General features: G+C 35.1%; 1 protein-coding gene and 1 pseudogene across 1 annotated transcript; one reads left to right on the forward strand and one right to left on the reverse strand.

Annotated features, from left to right (window-relative positions):
* Positions 1 to 2,939: 2,939 nt before the first annotated feature.
* Positions 2,940 to 4,381, reverse strand: LOC149553592 (uncharacterized). Its single transcript, XM_089789013.1, has one exon. It carries the CDS (start codon positions 4,212 to 4,214, stop codon positions 3,228 to 3,230), a length of 987 nt encoding a protein of 328 aa, XP_089645139.1. The 5' UTR covers positions 4,215 to 4,381; the 3' UTR covers positions 2,940 to 3,227.
* Positions 4,382 to 5,847: 1,466 nt separating this feature from the next.
* Positions 5,848 to 25,245, forward strand: LOC149553593 (WAT1-related protein At5g47470-like; annotated as a pseudogene).
* Positions 25,246 to 25,482: the final 237 nt, after the last annotated feature.

The raw sequence follows: 25,482 nt of genomic DNA on the forward strand, positions 1-25,482 counted from the left end.
ATTGATGTTTGTCCAACAAAAAACTTTATTATTTTGGAAGAAAAATCTACGATATCTAAAAATGGAAAAAATAAATATTATTTATTTAAAAATACTAAAAAATGAGATTTTTTAGAAGATTGCCTTGAGATATACAATTATGTACAATCTAGTGTCATGACAAATTTATGTGAATGTATAGCTAGAATCAATATTTGTTTATTTATTAAATACAATGCTATCAATAGGGGAAAAAGTCACATAAGGGATTTTGCATAATGTTTTTCTAATCTAATGAGGGACTTTCTATGAAAGTTTCTTATTCGTTTTTATGTTGTATCATACAATTTTCTCTTCAAGACTTGATTTTATAAAACATTTTAAGTATTGGATTAACTATTTATTGTGCATATAAAAAGATCCATATCATTTGTTGGGTAAAATTATAGAGATGTAGCTTTTATGTAAATTACATATAAATGTCATTTATCTTAGATATATAATTATTTTTTATTTGATTCATAAATATCCTTGTGTTTATCATTCATAGCAATGACATCACATGTTTTAAAACTATTAGTATAAGAGGAAATTGGAAAATATAGTATTAAAGATTCTCACACCCATTCACATAAATGATGTTGTAATCTATAAGATCTTATACTTTTGATTATGGAAGACCCCAAATAATTTCCTTGTATATCCTTTTGGAAGTGGTTTGATAGAGAATTGAAGAAAGAAAGCAAGAATAATAACAATTCGATTATAATTTCCTTTAGATCATCATTTATTGAATTTTGTGTGGGCATTTAATCTAGGTTTGCATTGCCTACTTTTTGCATCTAAATGAATCATTCAAATCAACAATTCCTTGTATGTTCACATTATTTTATTCAATTCAAGCATCTTTAGCATTTTGAGTACAATATAAAACTATGACCATTTGGATCTTATGTGTACACTTTAAATAATATCTTATTTTAAAAATATTTCTTCATTAATTATTTCTTATACTTATAATATTTTTAATGAGTATTTTTTCTTAATTTTAAAAACTATGACCAAAATCATAAAATATCTAGAGCACTGTGGAATACCAAAAAACTTAAACCAAAGTATGCTAAAAAAAAATGGGCCTAAAACAACTAAGAGAAAAGCTTTAAAATAATTGTCCAAATATTGAACTACCAATAGAACAACCTTCTTCAAAAGACAAATTCATATGAGACTAAATTCAAAAATACGCTAGAAATTTGTTGGATTTAATAGGTCCTACCTAGTTTGGAATATTTTGCTAAAAGTATTATTGAGGTTAAAATTCAAATAGATTTTGAGTTTTTGTAGTCTTTTGAATTTGATTGTGTATATAATTTTTGCATCAACGTTTTGAATCACACTCTATGGTCCATCATCAAGATGAAAAGAGCTCCAAGAAACAAAACAAAAAAGAGAGTTGTCATGGACTAACTTAAGTATATATCAAAATGTCAGGTGAATAGAATGTGGGATGGGGGAGGGGCACAAAGGCCAAGACAAAAGGAATCATCAAAACTAAATAAAATACACTAATAATAATAAAAAAGATTTGAAAAATAATAATAATGAAGATGAAGAAGATAATAATAATAATAAAGATGATGGTAATTATAATAATACTATAGATAATATTATAATTACTAAACAACAACAATTAATAAGAATAAAAATCGAAGCTAGGCACCAAGAAAAAACAATAAAAAAATGAAAGTCCAATAACACAAAAATGAAAAAGAGAAAAATGAAAAGAAAAAAACTATAATAAAAATAATAAACTAGATGATTTTAGAGCAGACTAAAGTTTATAAAAATTACAAAAATTATTGATCTATTAGCTCTAGTTGATCCATCAAGTTGAGGAAAAGCATTTCTTTATATATCATTGATCTATTAAGTTCAAGAATTTTCATTGCTTATCTCTCAATTGTCCCATCATCAAGTTTTAAGGAATTTGTTTGTTAGCTAAGCAATAAATCAATGCTTATCTCTTAATTGACCCATCATCAAATTTTAAGGAATTTATCTTTGTTAGCTAAGTAATAAATTAATAGGGGATTCAAATCTTTGATACAAAACACATATAGTTGATTCTAAACGTAGTCATATTGGGGCACGGCTATCCTCCCTTCAAATTGGATCATTGACCAAATTTCAAAAAAACAAAAACACTGATTTTTTTTTAAAACTTTTAGCATTTGATCTTCATGATCTCTATATTTTGTGATTGAAAACAACAATTTTTTTGAGAAAACTTTGCTGTATTTTTGTGAATTTGAAAAAGAATCATGTTTGACTTTTTTCGTCATATTCAATCATCCTAATTTATAAAAAATCCCAATAACTAATACTATTATATAATTTCTAAAATTGTAAATTAATAATTCTCTTTGTCCAACTTATGCTCATCTTATTGCTTGAATTCTAGATATTAAACTTTTGTACAATATTTTTACAGCTCATCATTGCAATTTTCATTTTATACTGAAAAATATATTACTGTAATATCCACATAATCGTTACAAAAATGCTGATCACACATTGATTAATATTATAATATAAAATATTTATTTAAACAAATTCCAGAAGATCTCTAAGATCAAATAAATCATAAAAAAAATATTTGTCAAAATGTAAAACAAGCATTAACATGAATAGTGCCGGAGATAAAAATGACATGACACTGGAATTCAAAATGCAATCTGTATACAATTTTATCTTCAACATGTTGAAAACCTACAAATACTTTGGCATTCAATGAAAGCAAAGAATTTAGAAGCATACCTGGAATGAAAACCAGAGAATTTAGAGGAAGCATACCTGGAAAGAAAAGCAATAACAATCCGAAAGCAGGGTCAGTAGTTTGTGCATCAGGTAAACAAATGAAGCAAATTGCTCTGGGGAAGAACAGGGTCAGAAACATCAAATGCTAAGAAATTTAACGTCTCTTTATCTTAACAAACTTCTTTTGAGACATTAACAATGGCATTTTTATAAACAGTCTGCAGAGTAGCAGATGCAGGGTGCCCTTGTATGATCCGGGCAATAAACCTAGCCTCCGACATGGCCAAGATACCGTAAAGTATTGTGGTATTTAACTTCTCTGCTCCATCCATTGCTGTCAGATTTTGCCAAACTGAAAACCTGGGCCGGATAACCTTGTCCAAACTCATTGCAAACATGCGTGGATGCTTTGCCACAAAGTCTACAGAGAGTCACACGTGATTGAGCACAAAGTCCATCTTTTTCTTAATGTTTTCTTCAGACACTTCCAGGAGTTTAGGGTAAACCCTAACTGCTCGCAGGGCTTGTTCAGGCGAGAGGCCGCAAAGCTCAAGATTGTGAATCCTGGCCGCCGACACTTCGATGCGACTCAAGGCGACTATGCTCACAACGTATTTGTACATGTTGCTCTCTTTGGGAACGGCAATCCTGCGAATGAGATCAAACTTCTCGGGGGAGAGAGAAGTGCAGGTCAAAATCCAAGGATCAATCAACAAAAACAGGGTGAGCTCTGTTCCACGAAAGCCGAAATCCTCCCAAAAGGCAACAGAGGGTTTGAAGGTTTCCTGCAAGCTCTTTCCAAGAATAAGGGTGTTCCTCCTAATTGCTCTGATCAGCAAATCCTGTGTGGGGAGTACAGTCCTGAGAAGCTCAAAGTTGGAGCGGAGGACTTCCAGCTTCGAGGTCAAGATCCACGGCAACCGAGTTAAGATTTCGCTTATATTTTCGCCCCACATACCGAAATCTTTTAGCTGTTGAAGCTTCGGCTCCAGCACTCTTTCCCCACTTGTCACCAAAAGCGAGGGCTGAGATCTGATTATGCTGGCGACTTGATCTTCGTTGCAACCAAATCTGCTGAGTATGGACGCGACATCTTTAACATTGTCCAGGGTTTTGATTCGCCCAAGTGAGGGTTGCCTTTTCAACATTTTTGCAGCGTCGGCCGAAGAGATGTCGAATCTGGTGGTGACGAAGTGCAGGAAGAGATTTTGTGAAGGGGCATCGTTGCTGTTGGCGACATTATTGCTCTCTGCAAGAACAGAGAAATTAGAGCGCAAATGGGTTAGGGTTTTGAGAAACAGGGCGCGCGGCAGAGGTATGGAGAAGAGTAGATTGTTGCCCATGATGCGGATGCAGCAGACAGGGAATGAAGTAGGGTTTATTAAGTACCGATTGCAAGATTGAAAAATAGACATCATTTTGTTAGACTCCGATTATAAAACATATCTTAATGCTACATTGATTTGTTTCGGGGTTCGATTGTGTAAAGATTTTTACCATCAATTTTTCGAATCACATTACATGTGAGCAAGAGATGCAAAACAAAGTGATGGTAAAAATCTTTCATCTTGCTGATGGATCACATAGTGTGACATTGATAGTAAACATCTTTACACAATTGAGTCCATAAACAAATCAATGTAATATAGTGGATTGTGGAAATTTGATCTTTCTAATATCTTAAATCTACTAGGTTCGTCGTCATCTATTTCTTATAAAGAATTTTTTATTTCTTTGATTTTCAACAATGGTTTGGTAAAATTTTACTTGTATAAAATTTGATTTGGAAAAAGTAATTAGATAAGAAGAAGAGTAAAACAACAAATAATCTTTCTCAAGGGTTTATTTAGTTGTTGGAATAGGAATAGGAAATTAAGAATATGTTTTCTATTTTTCGTTTGGTGTGCCAATTGAAATAGGGAATGAGAATACATATTCTCATTTTTCTCCTAATTATGTCAATTCCAAAGAATAATTGTTATTGGAATAGCCACTCATATTCTCACTATGCATTCATATTCTCAATTCCTATGCATGGAACCAAACAGGCCCTAAACTTAAGCCACTATACTTTGTGTTGTCATCATTCATTCTAATCAAAACATCATATAAGAATATTATAGTGACACGGAGATAATTTTCATAGTCTTAATCTACCATACTTTGAATTGTTGTCATCGTCTACTTAATAGAAATGCCACTTTAACATATCTCATTGTAGAAGAATTTACCAAACCATACCATTGGCCATGTTTATCTTATCCTCACATCGTTACTAAATAAAAATGAGGTCACTTCTTAATTGGATGAGTTAAACATCTTACACAATTTCTTCCACGGGCTTGTCATCATCTATTTCTTTAGTTCTCATTTCCTTGAGAGCGTGCATTTGATTTGATTGCATTTATAGGAATTTCTATAAGATATTTGATTTTATCAAATAGGAATTTCTATTAAGATTTTTTGTTTTAAACCAAAGATTGGATTTAGTAGTTTTCCATTTCTCTCTAGACAGTACAACAACCCTAACTTCCCAAGCATTACATCAATGAATATAGTATGGCTTTTATCAATTTATCCACTAATAGGCATTTGAGACACATGAATGACAACATCTTGTTCCAACCAACATCTTAAAGTATCTAGCACCTTAAACCTACAAAGCAAAAAACATAGATTCAATCAACAGAAAAGATCTTGATAGGGCAATTATACAAATGCAATAATATAATATTCAAATTGTATATATTAATAAAACTTGAAATTTATAACCAATAAGGTTTTCTTTATCTTTTGTTCTAATTATTTCAATTAATTAGTATAACAAGAAATTCCTCAAGAAAAAGTACTCTAAAATTAGACCTAAAAGGTTAGTTTCCCTTCATCCAGGAAGAAGATGGTTCTAGTGTTTCCTTACCCCTCATCCCCATGTTCCATTATAGAGTTGCAAACCTTTCTAGTTTACTATTCAATCAATGAAAATGAAGCTATTTTAACAAACACACATGTTTAGTGAGAGATTGTGTAAGAGTGGAAAATATCATTCTGAAAATGTACACTAAGGGAGATTACCTACTTGGCTTAGATGACATGACCACTTACGCATCCTTGTAGATTCTCACATTTCTTTTGTCTTGATTGGTGTTCTCATGGGAAATGAATTGGCAAAGGGTACATATCCCCTTACTTTTGTATCTTTCTCCAAGGCCTTTGGGGGCTTGGTACTCAACCCTTTTGCCTTATTCCTTGAAAAGTATGTAGTCCTATGAATCATAATCTTTCTGATGATAGACTTGCAAAAATCATAATGTATATGAATTTGGGAATGGGGGGAATCTAGGAAGTCCTCTAAAATTGTAAACTTTTCTTGCATGATAGAAATGTTAGAATTCAAAACTTGAATTCAACATGAGAACCATCCCCAAAGCACACCATGATAATGTGTGAAGCATTTTATTTCAATTGGAGTCTTGGTCTAAAATATTTTAGAACATGATATAAGATTTCTTGGATACTCCAGGGAATGTTATAAACTTAAATTTGTTTAAATTTCTGTTGGGAAAATGTAGGGAAGAATTACCCAAGGCGAGTTTATCTTTGTTAATTCAAGTGCTTGTGCTCTCCCTTGGTGAGTTAGTTCATTTCTAGCTGAATTTTTTATGTGATTGATAATAGAAGAGTTAAAATTAGAATTGTGATGCTCTATTTATATTTTATTGAAGAATTTGTGCATTTCAAGCTTTGTTATTGAAGGGTTGAAGGAAACATCTCCTTCCTTCTCTTCAACATTGCCTAGCTTGGCACCTACATTTATTTTCATCATGGCATGGGGTTTTGGGTGAGTGTTGTGTAAGTGTTTTCTACTTCTTGAAATATTGATTTTTGTTATTTTTTCTTTCTAGGATGGATCGTGTAACAATTTTCTAACATCAATTTTTAGGATCATACCATGTGATCTATCATCAAGATATTTTCTAATGAAATATTCAATTCCTTTCCCCTCCTACATCGTGATGGTGGATCATGTAGTATGATTAAAAACTATTATACAATCAATCCCCAAAAAAATAACATCAATATGGATTGTGGAAATCTGATTGACTTAATATTAAATTCTATTATATGCATTGGGTTTATTGGTTTAATGAGTGTTGCCCTTTTTTTCCTTTGCAAAATGGAGAAAGTAGATATGAATTGTGTTCATGGCCAATTCAATATTGCGGGTGTAGTGATTTGTGTGTATGGAGCCATGGACATGAGCCTCCTGCAAGGTCCTGCTTTAAGCCAACTTTGGCCTTCACCAAACCCTAATTCAAAAAAGATCATTCCTAACTTTTTACATGAGGGGAATTTAGATAAAACTATTACTAGATACAGTTACCTCTTAACAATTGTTCTATGATAGTACAGGTTCTAATTGGTATTTTTTATTTTCTTTCTACCTTTTACTCATCTCGTTGTAAGAAGTTTTTCGCATATCTGTGGAACCCTTGTTATAACAACTATACCATTAAGTTCTAACTAAAAAATTTGTGCATGTAGGTTGAGACATTGAAAAAGAATCTACTCCCATTGTCCCTGACAACAATCATGTTACTTCTTGGCTTCATCTAAACTATTGACTTGATAATAAGTTTAGACAAGGATTTTGTTGCATTATCATGGATTTTAAGCTAGAGTGGGGTTGTGACTATTGTTTTTGTGGTGAGTGGATTTCATTGATTTTTCTACAATTGATGTGTTTTGATCAATTGAGCCACTTGGTTTGAATTTTTTTGTGTAGATTGCTAATTGAAGGAGTCACTTGTGCATAGAATCTTTTTCAATGCAATAGCATTTACTTTTTGGTTATGGTGCATTCAAAAAAGAGGGAATCTATTTGTGGCTACATTCAACCCTGTCTCTATTGTTTTCTCAGCTATTTTTTCATTCTCCTTCTTAGGAGAAACTTTGCATTCAGGAAGGTGGGTCTTACCTTTTGAAGTTTGAATTGTTTGTTTTGTTCTTATTGTGAATAACTAGAATTGTTTGTGAGATATTTATTTTTATTTTTGGGATCGATTGTAACATTTATCATACTACATGATCATGTTGGAATTTTTTTTATCCCTCTCCTCAAGATTTGTGACAAGGGCTTAATTGCCTCCTATGTACTATAAGTTGAGTGGTTGTATCAAGAATTGACATATCAGTCTTTTGGTGCGACGACAACCCCACTCTAACAAGTGGTATTAGAGCTTGGTCATAGGTTTGAATCCTCAGACCCTTGGGTAACGCTAAGGGGGAGATTGTTGGAAATTTTTTGTGAGCTCCGTTTAGGATTTGTGACAAGAGCTTAACCACCTCCTATGTACTATAAGTTGAGTGGTTGTATTTGTAGTGCCTCTCGTGTTTGCAGTCTATACCTTGTCTATTTTTTTGATTTGAGAGATACTTGATACTCTTATTATATGTACTTTGAGACGACTTGAAGGTTGAGTGTTATACTTTGTTTCAATATCATAGATGCTATACTATTATGTTGTTCAGTTTATCATATTTACATGTTGATGTCATTTTGAGATGACAATAGATCTATGATGATATCTGATTATCTGGTATTTGGACATATTTTTGATTATGTTATGTGATGGATTATATGCTATGATTATTTACTTCATTCTTGTCTCTTTATGCTTTATGTGAGTGTGAGTGATGTAAATGGATTAATTAGGTATTTAATGCATTATTGCTTTGGCTATGATATTATATGCAATCACACTTGATCATGTGTTTTAGTGTGTAGGAATTACATCTCTGACAGGGGCACATGGAGTTAGTGATTCAACTATTCATATTTTACCAATGTCATCCCTATATGGTTGACATATCCTTATTTTAATTATTTAATTAAACTTTTTAGTGATTAGTAAATCTGAACTCATTTGCATTATGTGATTAGACTAGTAAGAGTGTCTTTGCATTTAGAGGTTCACATTGTCACAAAAGCTATTAAGTGATTTTTTGTGATTTTGGGTTTTCGGGCTTTAAATCTTCCCAAATTTACTAGCAGCTTTGCCTTAGGTGAATTCCTATTACGAGGAATAACCTATTTTTGTTTGAGTCAATTCAGAGTCTAGCTAGTCTAACTGGCTATTTGCCTTAATTGACTATTCACTCGAAAAGTGAATAAGTATTTGAAAATGGATTTGTTTTCTCACTTTTCTATTTTGCAAATGAGAAAATTGGAGAGCTTTTCTAAAATCCTCTTCCTGAAGGATTCATTTTTTGCTCATTCTAAGAGTTGTGAGCGTGGGATTTTTGCAAGATTAGTCTCATTGGATCTGGCTTGGGGAGACCTTGCTTTGCCATTATTTCTAGCAGTTTTAGTGGGAAATTTATTTTATTGTGTTGTTTTTAGTTTCAGCCCCTTTTGCTATCAGGTAGGGCTTTCCTATTTTCTTGTTTCTGCTTTGTTTCAACTTCTATTTCTAGTAGCAGTTTTTTAGGAGGCAAAGAACTAGTGTTCCCCTCCGTTTCTATTTGTTGGTTCTCCCGATTGGTCGAGTATGAACATTTTCCCATTTTTGGGATGGGGGTTTGGGGTTTTGCACCATTATGCTAGCCATTTTTGCATATGGTGTCCGAACCCAAGCATTATTGGATTTTTTTGGTTTTTGTACCCAAGGACCATTTGGGTTTTAATTTTAAAGTTTTCTAGTTTTTGGGGTTTTTACCTTGTTTTGTGTGCCACCCTATTTTCTTGGGTTTTCTTGGCATGAATTTGGTCATGGACCTAGATCATTCATTTGGATGTTGGTTGGACCTTTATTGCACTTTTTGTGTTGCATTGGGATGCATGTCACATCCATCCTCTCGAGTCTATTTTCGATTGACTAAATTTCTACTTTGTGTTCTCATCTAGTCATTGTGTTATGATCTTCGTGATGGTGGTGCATGAAACACAAGTACATATGCATAAATTTGTCGAGTGACTTGCGAGTCCTGATGTTCCGTGGTACTTCTAAAATTTATGATCATTGGGGTTGGGTTGGAAATTTGCTTGTTTTCAAGTACTCATCATTGGATGAGCATGGCTAGGGTAGGGTAGCATATGGAGGGGGGTTCTATCTCATAACTTGGTGATCATTGTGCTCAGAGTGTTGGTGAAGGAAGTTTTAATTAACTGATAACTAAATAAAATATTGGGTGATAATGAAACTTAAGACAATAAAAAGATGGGGTGTGCTAGAGCCTTCCATCGAGGAGTTGAATCTGCATGGTCTGAGCTGGGGCTTTTGGATGCCAAGTGACTCTCCATGATGTCAACCCCTACTTAGAAGCTCATTAAGTGTCTGATTAGGACTTGTAGTTTATGCATTGTCTATGTCTTGGTTCCAATCATCATACTTTCTGGCATGTGTGTTAGCCATGGATTTTTTTTTTATGTGTGTTTGTGGTTGGATCATTATCTCCATCGGCACAACAGGAGTGGGCCTACAGGCTCCATGTGTTTGGGAGGTGTAGCTACCTATACCACTATTGGATACAGGTGTATAGAGATGGTCTTTTGTCCTAGTACGACCATTGTTGCATGTTTTCACTTGGTACTTCAAGTTTCAAAGTATGTTTTCTTGTGACTTATGGTTGCATTAGAATGCTTGTATATCATGTTTAGATGATGTTAGTTATTGACACATTTCCTTATTATAATGGTTAGCATATGATAGATGATGTTATCTGTATTTGTAAGATTATCTTATGCTTTACTTCTAGCATGTTAGATTCCTTATGCTTATGCTGTAGCACATTTTATTAGTGGTGTCCTTATATGATAGTATCAACAATCTAATTGGTAGCTTGGGATGTTACATGCAAGGGATGGCTAGGGCCCATAACGGTCTTAAGATTGGGAGGAACCGCATACTTAGTTTGGTTGTATTGTTCATGGCAATGTTATTTTTGTTTATTGCAATGTTGTTTTAGTACACTACGATGTTTCCTTCTATACTTTTCCTTCATTTTTATGCTTACATGGTTAGATTCATTGGCATGTTGTACATCTTCATGCAATAATTTTTCAGTCTGTGGTCCTTGTGCAAAAAATAGGGGGCATTTCCACTAGTTTTTGGGGATTGATTTTTGGTGATTCTAGTACCCTTTGGGTTTACTTAATTTTCCATGCTCTGACTGATCTTAGATTCTTTGTGTTGTTTACATTTTGGATTTGCATTTCTTGTGGTGTGTGTGCCAGTCTGGATAGTGGCATCTGGAGATTTGATGGTTGCCAAGATGGTGGTTAAGTCTCTTCTTGCAATCTAAGTGATCCATGTATAATGTTGTCATGTGCACTTATACTTGCTTAAAAACAAAATTATCTTGGCTTGTATTTCATCCTTGTTCTAAGGATCTCCAAGCGAGGCATTACATTTGGTATCAGAGCCCATGTTGCAACATTAGGATCTCTGTGTTATGCATCCACTATGGTTTTGTTTTCCATTGTGTGTTATTTTATTATGGTTTCTATTTTGTTATCCTGTTAGTTCATGGTTTTGACTCTTATGCTCATGACTCGGCTATTCTAACATTGTCTTGTTGTTCCCATAGTGATGCCTCCTGCACATAGACCTGGTGGTTAGGGTGGTACCCATAGTACTAGCCATGGAGAAGGACACTAGGAAGAGGGACACCAAGAAGGAGAGGAAGAATGGGATAATAATGCTAATCAGAATGGCGTGGGAGCATTGATGCCGGTGCTTCAAGAGATTCTTGCTCAGTTGGGCCCTCGTGTTAAGGAGCACCAAAAGGATCATAACTAGGAGGAAGGATCTCATCATGGGGATTCCCATCATTTGGAGCATAGAGAAAAGGAACGTGAATGTGAACTTTCTTATACTCCACTAGGTGGTCCAGGGCATCATCGAGGTCGTAGGGACCACAACAGTGAATATTCCATCAGGTTGGATATCATGAAGTCTCTTCATCAATCCAAACCACCATTGTATGATGGTAAGGGAGGTGGCATCAAGGTACAAACTTGGTTATTGGACATGGAGTGTTGCTTCACCATGTACCCATATGAAACCAATTTGAGGGCACATTGTGCAATTATGCAATTGAGGGAACACACATCCATATGGTGGAATATTGAGGGGCAAAAGCTCTAGATCAACATTGTAGATCTCACCTGGGAGATCTTTGAGGAGAGGTTTTGAGAGAGATTCTTATCTCCTCAGTTCAAGGAGGCTCATGTTGATGAGTTCCATGTGGTACAACAAGGAAACATGGTAGTGGATTTATATGTAATCCAGTTCTTTGAGCTTAGGCAGTATTCTTGTTACAATCATGATGAATTACTCCTACCTCATCATTTCATCTAAGGCCTTAAGGATGGCCTTATTGGAGAAGTTTGTATACATCATCCTAGGACTCTTTTTATTGTTGTAGAGAAGACACGTATTGTAGAGGAAAGTCTAGCTAGAGGTTTCAGTGGCAAATTTGGTTCTCAAAACCAAAGTGCAAGGGATTCGGGGTAGGATGTATAGTTCACTCATTTTTCTAGGAAGGACCAAGCCTAGTCAGAACCTCTCAAGGTGGTTATCACCATAAGAATAAGAAAAAAAATTTGGGCAAGGGTGAACAAGATTCTAATACTGTAGGTAAGCAAGGAGATAACCAAAACTGAGGACATAAATCTCACCAGGATCATCCTCCTTAGAGTGTTCAACATAGTAGGGTTAGTGCACCTTATCTTAACACTCCTTAGGGTGGTCATGGGATAGATTCCAACTTTGTAGGGAACTATTATTCTTGTGGTCAGCCCAGCCATAAATCTTTTTGTTGTGATATGGAGCCTAATCAAGCTTAGAGGTTTATTCGGCATGGTTTTCTCCCCATATTATTTCTACGAGGGTTTGGAGGCAATGCCCCCAAGATGGGGCCAAGGGTTAGCACTCATGTAGGGTCCTGGGATAGTGCCCTAGATGTGCTCCCTATCATAGTACAGGGTGGGGTTGAGGGGCAATGTCCCTACGAGAGTTTTTGGGGACAATGCCCCTGAAGCAAAAAATGCCCTTCTATTGTAAAAGGCGTTGGCTACTATTTTTCTATTATTCTAGCCCTAATTTTGTAAGTGACAAAAGCTTGTATAAAAAGGCTTAGGGTTAGGAAATTTATTATGAATTGTGATATTGTAGGTTCTTGTGGTAGTATTGAGCTATAAGGGATTACAAATTGTAATTAGGTTCTAATCACTGGATAATAATAATATTGGACTTGTTGCTAGTGGACATAGCCTAGGGATTGGGTGAACCATGTTAAATATTGGTGTCTTGTGTTCTCTATTATGCGATCTACTATTTTTTGGTATTAATTATATTCACATGTAACTTGTTATTTTTGTCTAAGGTTAATCCTAACAAGTGGTATCAGAGCCAGGTTGGTAGTTTTTTTTTTTAGCCAGATTGTCATCATTTTTTTTTTAGCAATCCTCTGTAGGAAGGTCTTACAGTTGAGTGGGAGCAATGGCAGACAAGAGCAAGCTAAGGGTTGACAAGTTTAAAGGGTAGAACTTTTAGTTATGGAAAATGAAAATGGAGGACTATCTTTATCAGAAGGATTTATGGAAGCCATTGGAAGGAAAAACCAAGAATCAGGGATCGATGACAAATGACAATGGGGATGTTTTAGATAGAAAGACACTTGGAAGCATTCAACTATGCCTAACACCATCAGTGGAATTTAATATTACAAAAGCGAAGACAACAAAAGAGTTGATGAAAACCCTTGCAAAATTGTATGAAAATCCATCCACTTCAAACAAGGTCTTTCTCATGAAGCATTTATTTAATATGAAAATGACAGAAGGAAGATTTTTTGTGGATCATTTAATGTTTTTGATACTATCACTAGTCAATTATCTTCTGTGGATATCAATTTTGATGAAAAAATTAGGGTTCTCTTGATTTTGTGTTTTTCTCCTGAAAGCTGGAATGGCTTAGTAATGACTATGAGTAATTTTGTTTCTGGATCTATTACCCTAAAATATGATGATGTGATCAGTGTTATTTTGAGTGAGGAAACTCATAGGAAAACCTCAAGTGGATCTACATTAGGAAGTGCTTTGAACACACAAAGTAGAGGTAGAACAATTGAGAGAGGAAATAATTTTAGAAATTGTGGAAAATCAAGAGGAAAGTCAAAGGGGAAGAGGTCTCAATCCAGAGGATTGAGAGATTGTTGGTACTGTGGGAAATTAGGGCATAAGAAGAAAGATTGCTAGACTTGAAAGAACAATGAAGGAGATAAACTAGAAGGGAACAACGAGGCAAATTTGGTGAGTAACAAATCTGAAGAGGCTATTTTGCTTCTATCTTTAGAAAGTGTTGATGATTCATGGGTTTTAGATTTTGGTGCTTTATTTCATGCTACACCTCATAAAGGTTATTTCATTGATTATGTCCAAGAGGATTTTGGGCTTGTTTATTTGGGGATAATAAATCTTGTCAAATTGTTGGAAAGGGAAAAGTTAAGATTAAGTTGTAGAATGGGAATCATTGGCTACTACATGAGGTAAGACATGTTCCAAGGCTGAGTAGGAATGTAATTTTAGTAGGGAAACTCATTGATGAGGGTTGTGTAATTACTTTTAATGATAAAAATTGGAAGATTTCAAAAGGTTCTTTTGTAGTAGTAAAAGATGTGAAAGTAGGCACCTTATATCTTTGTACAGGTCATATTATTCCTTTTAATTTGATTATGATTGTTCAGGAAAAGTTGCTACAATTGAGTAGGGAGAACAAATAGTTGTTGTAGATTCTAATACAACATTGTGGCACAATAGACTTGGGCACATGAGTGAGAAAGGTATGAAAGTATTTCATTCAAAGAAAATTTTATTAGGTCTAAAATGTGTTAATATGGATTTTTGTGAAAGTTGTGTATATGGAAAACAAAAGAGAATGAGTTTTGTGAAGACTGGGAAGGAAAGTAAAAGTGAGAAATTAGAGATTGTGCATATAGATGTATGAGGACCAACTCAGGTATCTTCCCTTGGTGGCTCTCATTATTATGTTACATTTATTGATGATGCAACTAGAAAAGTATGGGTTTATTTTCTTAGATAGAAATCTGATGTATTTCAACTTTTAAGAAATGGAAATTCTTGGTTGAAAATGAGATTGGAAAGAAATTAAAATGTCTCTGATCTGGTAATAGTGGTGAGTATTGCAGTTATGAATTTGAATATTATTGCTTTGCTAATGGTATTCATAGACACTAAACTATTCCAAGGACTCCACTGGAAAATAGAGTGGCTGAATGCATGAACAAGACTATAATGGAGTGTGCAAGAAGCATGAGGTTGTATGCAAGGTTTTCCTTAAACATGTGGGCAAGGGCTATTAATATTGTTGTATATTTGATTAATAGAGGTCCCTCTACTCCTTTGGGTTGTGGTATTCCATAGGAAGCATTGACTAGTAAGAAGGTGAGTTATTCTTTTCTCAAAACCTTTGGTTGTGAAGCATTTTCTCATATAGATTCTAAAAATATAACCAAGTTGGAAGCTAAGTAAAAAAAATGTGTATTTGTTGGATATGGCATTAATGAATTTTTTTATAGGATTTGGAATTTTGAAAATTGTAAAATTGTAAGAACCAAGGATGTCATTTCTAATTAGAAAGTGTTGTACAAAGATCTATCACAAAAACATAAGAAAGAAAATGATTATGTAGTGTTGGATGATACTCCAAAAGTTGATGTTTCAACAATTTCTTATGATGTGCAACAACCAAAACAACAAATACTACACAACCCAATTAACGTTAGATGGTCGACAAGGATGAGTAGACCTCTAGAAATATTTTATCCTTCCTTGTATTCTATTTTACTTATTGATGCTCTTGAACCCGAATGTTATGATGAAGCTATGCAGGTGGATACAAAGATTCAGTGGGAGTCTGCAATGAAATAAGAAATGGACTCTTTGTTGAAAAATAAGACATGAGATTTATGCAAATTGCCTATAGGTAAAAAGGCTTTACAGAATAAGTGGGTTTATAGTTTGAAAGAAGAGGATGGAGGTAAGAAAATATTTAAATCTAGGTTAGTTGTAAAAGGATTTGCACAGAAAAAGGGCATTAATTTTGATGAGATATTTTCTCTTGTTGTTAAAATGACTTCTATTCGCATTGTTTTAAGTATTGTGGCTATTTAAGATTTGTATTTGGAGTAGCTTAATGTTAAAATCACCTTCCTTCATGGTGATTTGGATGAAGAGATATATATGGCTCAGCCACAAGGATTTGAGGTCAAAGGTAAGGAGAACTTAGGGTGCAGATTGAAGAAAAGTTTATATGGCTTGAAGCAAGCACCTCAGAAATGATATCTAAAATTTGACAGTTTTATGCATGAGCATGGATATAGCAGGTGTCATTCAGATCATTGTATTTATTTTAAGAGGTTGGATGATGATAGCTACATTATTTTATATTTATATGTTGGTGATATGCTTATAGCTAGGTCTAACATGGATCACATTAAGGGGTTAAAGGAACAGTTAGCACATTCATTTGCTATGAAGGATTTGGAGGCAAAAAAAAAAATCTTTGGTATGAAGATTTGTAGAGATAGGAGGAACAAGAAATTGACATTATCTCAGGCTAATTATATTGAGAAGGTGTTGCAACATTTTTCTATGGAGAATGCTAAAGCTGTCAACACACCTTTACCTAGTCATTTGAAGTTAACTAAGGAGATGTGTCCTAAGACACAAGAAGAGGAGGATAAGATGTCTAAGGTACCTTATGATTTAGCTGTAGGAAGCTTGGTGTATGCTATTGTATGTACTAGCCTAGATATTGCACATGTAGTGGGAGTTGTTAGTAAGTATATGAGTCATCCAGGACTTGAGCATTGGAATGAAATTAAATAGATTCTTAGATATTTGAGAGGAACATCTAGTAAGTGTTTACACTTTGGGGGCTCTACTATTTCTTTACAGGGATACTATTGACTCAAATTTGGTAGGGGATATTGATACCAGGTAGAGTACTACAAGTTATGTATTTACTATTGGTGGGGCAGTCGTGAGCTAGTTTTCTATGTTATAGAAGGTTAATACTTTATCCAATATAGAGGTAGAGTATGTTGCTACTATAGAGGTAGCCAAGGAGATGATATGGCTTCAGTTCTTCTTAGAAGAATTGGGACACCCTTAGAAGGATAATTATTTGTTTATAGATAGTCAAAGTGACATTCATCTTGCAAAAAATTCAGCTCTACATTCAAAGACAAAAACACATACAGTTGTAGTACCATTTCATTTGGTCAGTTTTGGATGATGGATAGTTAAAGCTAGAAAAGATACATACAAGTGATAATGTAGTAGATATGTTTACAAAGGTTGTAACAAGGGAGAAGTTGAATTCCTCTTTGACTTCATTTGGTCTTCTCGACTAAAAAAAAAAAAGAACAACAAAGTCCAGGGTGGTTTGATATTCCAATGGGAGCTACATGTTTAGCAGTGCTATGATCAATCTCCAAGTGGGAGGTTATTATTGTGGAGTCTATTCAATCTCCAAGTGGGAGATTGTTGTGATATGGAGCCTAATTAGACTCAAAGGTTTATTTAGTGTGGTTTTCTCCCCATATTATTTCTATAGGGGTTTAGGGGTAGTTCCCCCAAGATGGGGTCAAGCAGTAGTGCCCTAGGTGCGCTCCCTATAGCAATATAGGATGGGGTTGAGAGGCAAGACCCCCATAGGAGTTTTTGTGGGCAGCTCCCCCAAAGCCAAAAATGCCCTTATATTGTAAAAGGTGTCAGCTACTATTTTTCTATTATTCTAGCCCTATTTTTGTAAGTGGCAAAAGATTGTATAAAAAGGCTTGGGGTTAGGGATTTTATTATGAATGGTGATATTGTAGCTTCTTGTGGCAATATTGAGCTGTAAGGGATTACAGATTGTAATCAAGTTGTAATCACTGGATAATAATAATATTGGACTTATTGTTGGTGGACATAGCCTAGGGATTGGGTGAACCATGTTAAATCTTGGTGTTTTGTATTTTCTATTATGTGATCTACTATTTTTTGGTATTAGTTATATTTGCATGTAACTTGTTAATTATGTCTGAGGTTAATTCTAACACTTTTGAGTGTTCCATCAAACCATTTGCAAGATCTAGTAAGGGTGTAGCTAGATCTTAGCCTATTATAGGAGATGCTGGTAGGAATCACTGAGTCTTTGCAGTGGTTGACAACTATCAACTGGATCATCAAGGTACAATATTTGAGGCTACAGGTACATTGCATGCTATTTCATCTTTAGTATTATTTGACTTAGGATATTCTGGTTCTTTCATATCACCATTTCTTATTCAATGATGTGGACGAGTGGTAGTGTGTTAGGTTAATAGGTGGTAGGTTGAGTTAGCCATGGGTTCCAAGGTGGCTGTAGACTTTTTAGTTAGTGGTTGTATTTTGAATTTTGGAAACTTCACCACCATAGTGGCTCTACGCATTCTACCTCTTGGATTGTATGACATTGTGCTAGGCATGGATTGGTTAGCCACCCATCAAGCAAATATAGATTGCCACTATAAGATGGTATAGTGTGTTGATGACATAGGTGGGTAGGTGGAACTTTTGAGAGTCCTAAGACAAGTCTCACTTCGGATGATCTCAGCTAATCATCTAAAGCAGAGTGTGCGTAAAGGTTTTTAGTTGTTTCTTGTGTCAATCAGTGATGTTGAGGAAGCCAAGAGCCATACAATGACACTTGATGATCACCCACTCCTTCATGAGTATGTTGATGTGTTTCAAAAGGAGATTCTAGGTATGCCACTACAATGTGACATTGATTTTCAAATTGATCTCGTACCAAGAGTAGAGCCGATTTCACGAGATCTTTTTTGCATGACTACTTAGGAGTTGAGTGAGCTTAGATTGTAGTTGGAAGAATTGTTGGCCAAGGGCCATATTTGTCCTAGTGTATCTCTGTGGGGTGTACCAATCATCTTCATGAAGTAGAAGGATGGTTATTTGCATTTGTGCATTGACTACCAACAGTTGAATAAGGTGATAGTGAATAATCATTATCCTTTGTTGAGGATATATGACTTGTTCGATCAGATGAAGGGAGCATGAATGTTCTCAAAGATTGATCTAAAGTTTGGATACCATCAACTTCATATCTAGGAGACTGACATTCATTGAACAACTTTTCATATATGGTATGGGTATTATGAGTTCATGATTGTACTGTTTGGGTTAACCAATGCACCATCAATGTTTATGAGTTGGATGAATGGAGGATTTTGCACTTACCTGAATTAGTGTATCATTGTATTCCTGGATGACATATTGATTTATTCAAAGACTATTGAGGAGCATGAAGTCTATTTATGTCATGTATTGCAGTATTTGAGAGACCATAAGTTGTATGGAAACTTGAGTAAATGTGTGTTCTTCCAGTTAGAGGTGAAGTACTTGGGAGACATCATCATTGGTGATGGAATTGCAGTGGATTCAGAGAATATTCTTGCTATCATGGATTGGCTGGTACCCACTAATGTCTCAAAAGTTTGTAGTTTCATGGGATTGGTGGGTTACTATCGTCGCTTCGTGAAGAATTTCCCACAAGTAGCTCAACCCATAACTTCTCTTTAGTGAAAAGGGAAGAAGTATGTTTGGTCAGACAAGTGTGAGGCAATATTTAATGCTCTTAAGGAGTGTTTTACCAGTGCACTAGTCCTTACAGTGCCTAATCATGTAGGTGATTTCATGGTTTGCACAAATGCTTCGTTAGAAGGCATGGGTGCAATGTTGATGTAGGATGGTTGAGTGATTGCATATGAGTCTAGAAAACTCAAGGGCCATGATCTTAACATATCCACTCATGATTTAGAACTCATGGCCGTGGTGCACACCCTTGTTTGTTGGAGGCATTTTCTTTTACGACATAGGTTTGAGTTGCATAGTAATCATAGGAGCTTGCAATATATCTTTACTCAACCAAACTTGAATGCACAGTGGTGTCATTGGATTGAGTCCTTGTGTGAGTATGACTTTGATATTCACTACATTAAAGGGAAGGAGAATGTCATCATAGATGCCTTGAGAAGGAGGCGATGTGAGGTATCAATATTGTCATTGGAAGTGGATTTGTGAGGCCATAACTTTGGAGGCTTTGCCTAGTGACACTTGGTATTAGGAGGCGAGGGAAGAGATCAAGTCTAGATGTACCCTTGAGGAGAGATTTTCAGGTTATTTTCTTGAGTTTGATGGACTACTGTGACACTTGTTGGGTGATCTTCGTACCTTGGTTTTGTCAAAAGTGCATCATGCACCGTATTTCACACATCTTGGTGTCAAGAAGATGCATGTTGATCTTAAATAGTTGTACTTTTGGGTAGGGATGAGACACAATGTTGCTAATTTTATTGGTAGATGCCTTGAGTGTAAGAGAGTGAAGGTAGAGCATCAACATCTAGCGGGTCTTTTGCAACCACATACTATTCCTAAGTGGAAGTGGGATACGATATCTATTGATTTTATCATAGGGTTTCCTATGTCATCATAGAGACATGATTGTATCATTGTGATGGTGGACAAGTTTCCCAAGGTAGCACATTTCTCAGCCATGAGAGAATCCTACACAACTTCTTCTATAACACATGTTTTCTTGGAGGATATTGTTCATTTGCATGGGATTCCTTGTCTAACCATTTTAGATAGAGATCCAATGTTTACCTCTGCAATGTAGACATCTCTCCAATATGCTTTGGGCACACAACTCAATTTTAGTTCAGCTTATCACCCAAAGATCAATGGTCAGACTAAGAGAGTGAATTAAGTTATAGAGGATATGCTTTGCATGTATGTTATGAATAGGTAGGTGAAGTGGAAGGACTATTTGTACCTTTTTGAGTTTTCATACAACATAAAGTATCATAGTTCTCTTGGCATGTCACATTTTGAGGCCTTGTATAGTAGACCATGCCATACCCCTTTGAGTTGGGATTACTTAGAGGACTAAGTTCTTTTGGGTCTAGAGGTACTTTAGGATATGGAGTAGCAAGTTGTTCTCATTAGGAAGCATTTGGTTACTGTTCAGGACAGGTAGAAGAAGTACATGCAGATGCCCATAGGTTGGATCGTCACTTTTCTATTAGTGACAGGGTGTTTTTTGAGTGCATCTGAGGAAGAGCCCCATCTGTTATGGGTAAAGCTCTAAGTTGGTGCCACATTTTGTCAAACCATTTGAGATCCTCGAGAGGATTGGTCATATTTCTTATCAATTGGCATTGTCACCTAGCCTATCGCACATCCATGATGTTTTTCATGTTTATGTTTAGAAGTAGTATATTTTGGATGTGACCCATGTTCTTGATTGGGATGCTTTGTAGGTAGCAGATTGACAACTTACTTTGGAGCCCATTTGTATCCTATAGTAGTGGAGGCTAACCTTTTGAGGTTGGGACATTAAGCAGGTAAGGGTCCAATGGGACCCGAGTGATGAGACCTCTGCAACTTGGGAAGATGCTACACAATTGAGGGAATTGTACCCCTATCATTTTTTTGGCTTCCAGGAGTAAGCCTATGCTAGTGGGGCAGGATGTAGTGCCTCTCATTTTTGTAGTATGTACCTTGTCTATTTTTTTGATTCGAGAGATACTTGATACTCTTATTATATGTAGTTTGAGATGACCTTAGGGTCAAATGTATACTTTGATTTAGTATCATAGATGCTATACTGCTATGATGTTTAGTTTATCATATTTGCATGTTGATGTCATTTTGAGATGACTAGTAGAGCTATGATGATATCTAATTATTTGGTATTTGGATATATTTCTTATTATGCTATGTGATGGATTCTATGCTATGATTATTTACTTCATTCTTGTCTCTTTATGCTTTATGCCAACCCAAGTGATGTAAATGGATTAATTAGGTATTTAATGCATTATTGCTTTAGCTATGATATTATATGCAATTACACTTGATCATGTATTTTAGTGTGTAGGAATTATATTCCTAGTAGTGGCACATGGAGTTAGTGATTCAACTATTTATATTTTACCAATGTCGTCCATGTATGGTCAACGTATCCTTATTTTAATTGTTTAATTAAACCTTTTGGTGATTATTAAATCTAAACTCATTTGCATTATGTGATTAGACTTGTGAGCATGTCTGTACATTTAGAGGTTCACATTATCATGAAAGTTGTTAAGTGATTTTCTGTGATTTTGGGTTTTTAGGTTTTAAATCTTCTTGAATTTAATTTTTGGCAGTCTTGCCTTAGGTGAATTCCTGTTACGAGGAATAACCTGTTTTCATTTGGGTCAGTTCAAAGTCTAGCTAGTCTAACTAGCTATTTTCCCTAATTAAATATTCACTTAAAAAGTGCATAAGTATTTGAAAAGGGGTTTGTTTTCTCACTTTTCTCACTTTTGTTCCTAAAGGATTGGTTTTTTGCTTGTTCTAAGAGCTCTGAGAGTGGGATTTTTGCAAGATCAGTCTCATTGGATCTAGCTTAGGGAGACCTTGCTTTGCCATGATTTTTGGTAGTTTCACTAGGCAATTTATTTTATTGTGTTATTTTCAGTTTTAGCCCCTTTTGCTATCAAGTAGGGCTTTCCCATTTTCTTGTTTCTACTTTGTTTCAACTTTTGTTTCTGGTAGTAGTTTGTTAGGAGGCTAAGAACTAGTGTTCTCCTCCATTTTTGTTTACTAGTTCTACCTCGTTGGTTAGGGATGAAAATTTTTCCTATTTTTGGGATGGCGTTTTGGGGTTTTGCACCATTATGTTGGTTGTTTTTGCATATGATGTTTGAACCCAAACATTATTATATTTTTGGGGGTTTTTGTATCCAAGGACCAAATAGGTTTAAATTTCAAAGTTTTCCATTTCTGGGGTTTTTACCTCATTTTGCATACTACCCTATTTTCTTGAGTTTTCCTGGCATGAGTTTAGTCATGGACTTGGATCAGTCATTGGGATGTCTGTCAGACCTTTATTGCACTTTTTGTGTTGCATTAGGATACATGTTGCATCCATCCTCCCAAGTCTATTTTCAGTTGAGTGACTTTTTGCTTTGTGTTCTCATCTAGTCCTTGTGTTATGGTCTTCATGATGGTGGTACACCACACATGATTATGTGCGTGTACATTTTTTGAGTGACTTGTGAGTCCCAATCTTCCATGGTACTTCTGAGAGTTAAGATCATTAGGGTTGGGTTGAGAATTTGCATGCCTATGGGCACTCATTGTTGGATGAGCATGGGTAGGGTAGGGTAGCATATGGAGGGGGCTTCTATCTCATAGCCTAGTGATCATTGTGCCTAGAGGGTTGGCAAAGGAAGTTTTAATTAAGTGATAACTAAATAAAATATTGGGTGGTAATGAAACTTAAGATAATAAAAATATGTGGTGTGTTAGAGCCTTTCGTTGAGGAGTTGGATCTGCATGGTCCAAGCTTGGGCTTTTGGATGCCAAGCAACTCTCCATGATGTCAGCCCCTACTTAGTAGCACATTGAGTGTCTGACTAGGACCTATAGTTTATGCATTGTCTATGTCTTGGTTTCAGTCATCATACTGTCTAATGTTTGTGTTAGCTATTGACATTTGATTTATGTGTATTTTTGGTTGGATCATTATCTCCATCAATATGGTGAGAGTGGGCCTACGAGTTTCACATGGTTAGGAGGAGTAGCTATGTATACCACTACTGGGGACTGGTGTATAGAGATAGACTTTTGTCCTACTATGACCATTGCTGGATGTTTTCACTTGGTACTTCAGGTTCAGGAGTATGCTTTCTTGTGATTTATGCTTTCATTAGAATGATTGTATATCATGTTTAGATGATGTTAGTTATTGACACATTTACTTATTATGATGGTTAGCATATGATAGATGATTTTATCCATATTTGTAAGATTATCTTATGCTTTATTTCTAGCATGTTAGATTTCTTTATGCTTATGTTGTAGCATGTTTTAGTAGTGACATCCTTATATGATATTATCGATGATCTAATTGATAGCTTGGGATGTTATGCACAAGGGATGGCTAGGGCCCATGATGATCTTATGATGCTATTATGGTTGGGAGGAACTGCGTACTTAGTTTGGTTAAATTGTTCATTACGATGTTATTTCTATTTATTGGGATGTTGTTTTAGTACACTACAATGTTTCCTTCTATACTTTCCCTTCATTTCTATGCTTACTTGGTTAGATTTAGATTCTAGCTTTCTATCTTTCAATTATTGCTCGAGTGTCCTTGCCTCAAGATGTGGATCCAATACTCCTTGGTGTGGAGGAACTTTGTTACTTAGCTTTTTACCTTCTTCTTTTATAACTTGTTGTCTTGGAATCTCATGCAAAATCATACTTTCTTGCACGAGAATGCAAGATCTTGCATGGTGTGTTGGGTTTCCTCGCATGGCATTTGGCACTTTTTAGCATGAAACCTAACACTAGTTTTGGTTGTTTTGGCTATTTGGCCAAGTACCTTCTCACGCTATTTGGTGCACATCCTTGTGCAAAAGGTACTTCCTTGTGTGGCATGCTAAACATCTTCATGCAAGAATCTGTCAGTTTGTAGTCCTTGTGTGAAAAAGAGGGGGCATCTCCACTGGTTTTTGGGGATCAAATTTTGGTGATTATAGTACCCTTTGTGTTTACTTAATTTTCCATGCTTTGATAGATCTTAGATTCTTTGTGTGTTTGTCATTTTGGATTTCCATTTCCTATTGTGTGTGTGTTAGTTTAGGAAGTGGCGTTTGGAGATTTGTTGGTTACCGAGATGATGGTTAAGTCTTTTGTTGTGATCTAAGTGATCCGTGTATGATGTTGTCATGTGCACTCACATTTTTTTAAAAATGGTTTGTATTTTATCCTTTTTCCAAGGATCTCCAGGTAAGGCATAACAATATTGGGCATTGGCATATCGATCTTTTGGTGCAACAACAACCTCACTCTAACAAATCCATCATTAGGATTCATGACAGAAAAAAATGTAGATCATGTAGCATGATCTAAATCATTGCAATCGATCCCAAAAAGAATATATACATTGATATGGATCATGGAAATCTGAAATTATTAAATGTTTTTTTGTAGAAACATTTCAAATCATACAAGATAATTTGTCATTAGAATACAGTGCATTAGAAAAGAAAAATCACAGAATATGTTCAAAAAATATTTCGTAGAATTAAATCTACAAATTAAATGAAATAAATCTAATATATTGTAAAATTTATATAATGATTAGCTACAATATTTTTTTAGCACCCTGATAGTAGTTTAATGTAGTGAACAATGTAATAGGCGTGCTACTAATATTTGGTGGTCTGCATTTGGTTCTATGGGGTAAAAGAAAAGATGTCCATGAAACAAAGAAATTGAATCATTGTATGAGAATTCTTATATCCCCTACTAAATTAAGGTTTTAAAAATAGAGATAATAGAAAATATTAAAAATGGTCATATAAGATTTATTGCTCCTAAGCTTTGAAGAAATATTTCTCTGTTGTTCCAAGTCTAGGTTAGTAAAAAGGATTTCCAAAATAGGTGAATACATAGAAATTGTCTATCCGTGACAATGCTTAATAAGAATCAACAACAAGGAGAATAGTGCCACCATAGGACCAAAAACAAGACCCAACATTTTCAAATTCAAGGCAACCTTT

This window comes from Cupressus sempervirens, chromosome 6 (genome assembly GCF_028749045.1).
Source record: "Cupressus sempervirens isolate cs-2001-9-10 chromosome 6, ASM2874904v1, whole genome shotgun sequence".
NCBI classification, from domain to species: Eukaryota; Viridiplantae; Streptophyta; class Pinopsida; order Cupressales; family Cupressaceae; genus Cupressus; species Cupressus sempervirens.

Coding starts and splice junctions, on each gene's coding strand:
- LOC149553592 (XM_089789013.1), bottom strand. CDS start 4,214: ATGATGTCTATTTTTCAATCTTGCAATCGGTACTTAATAAACCCTACT.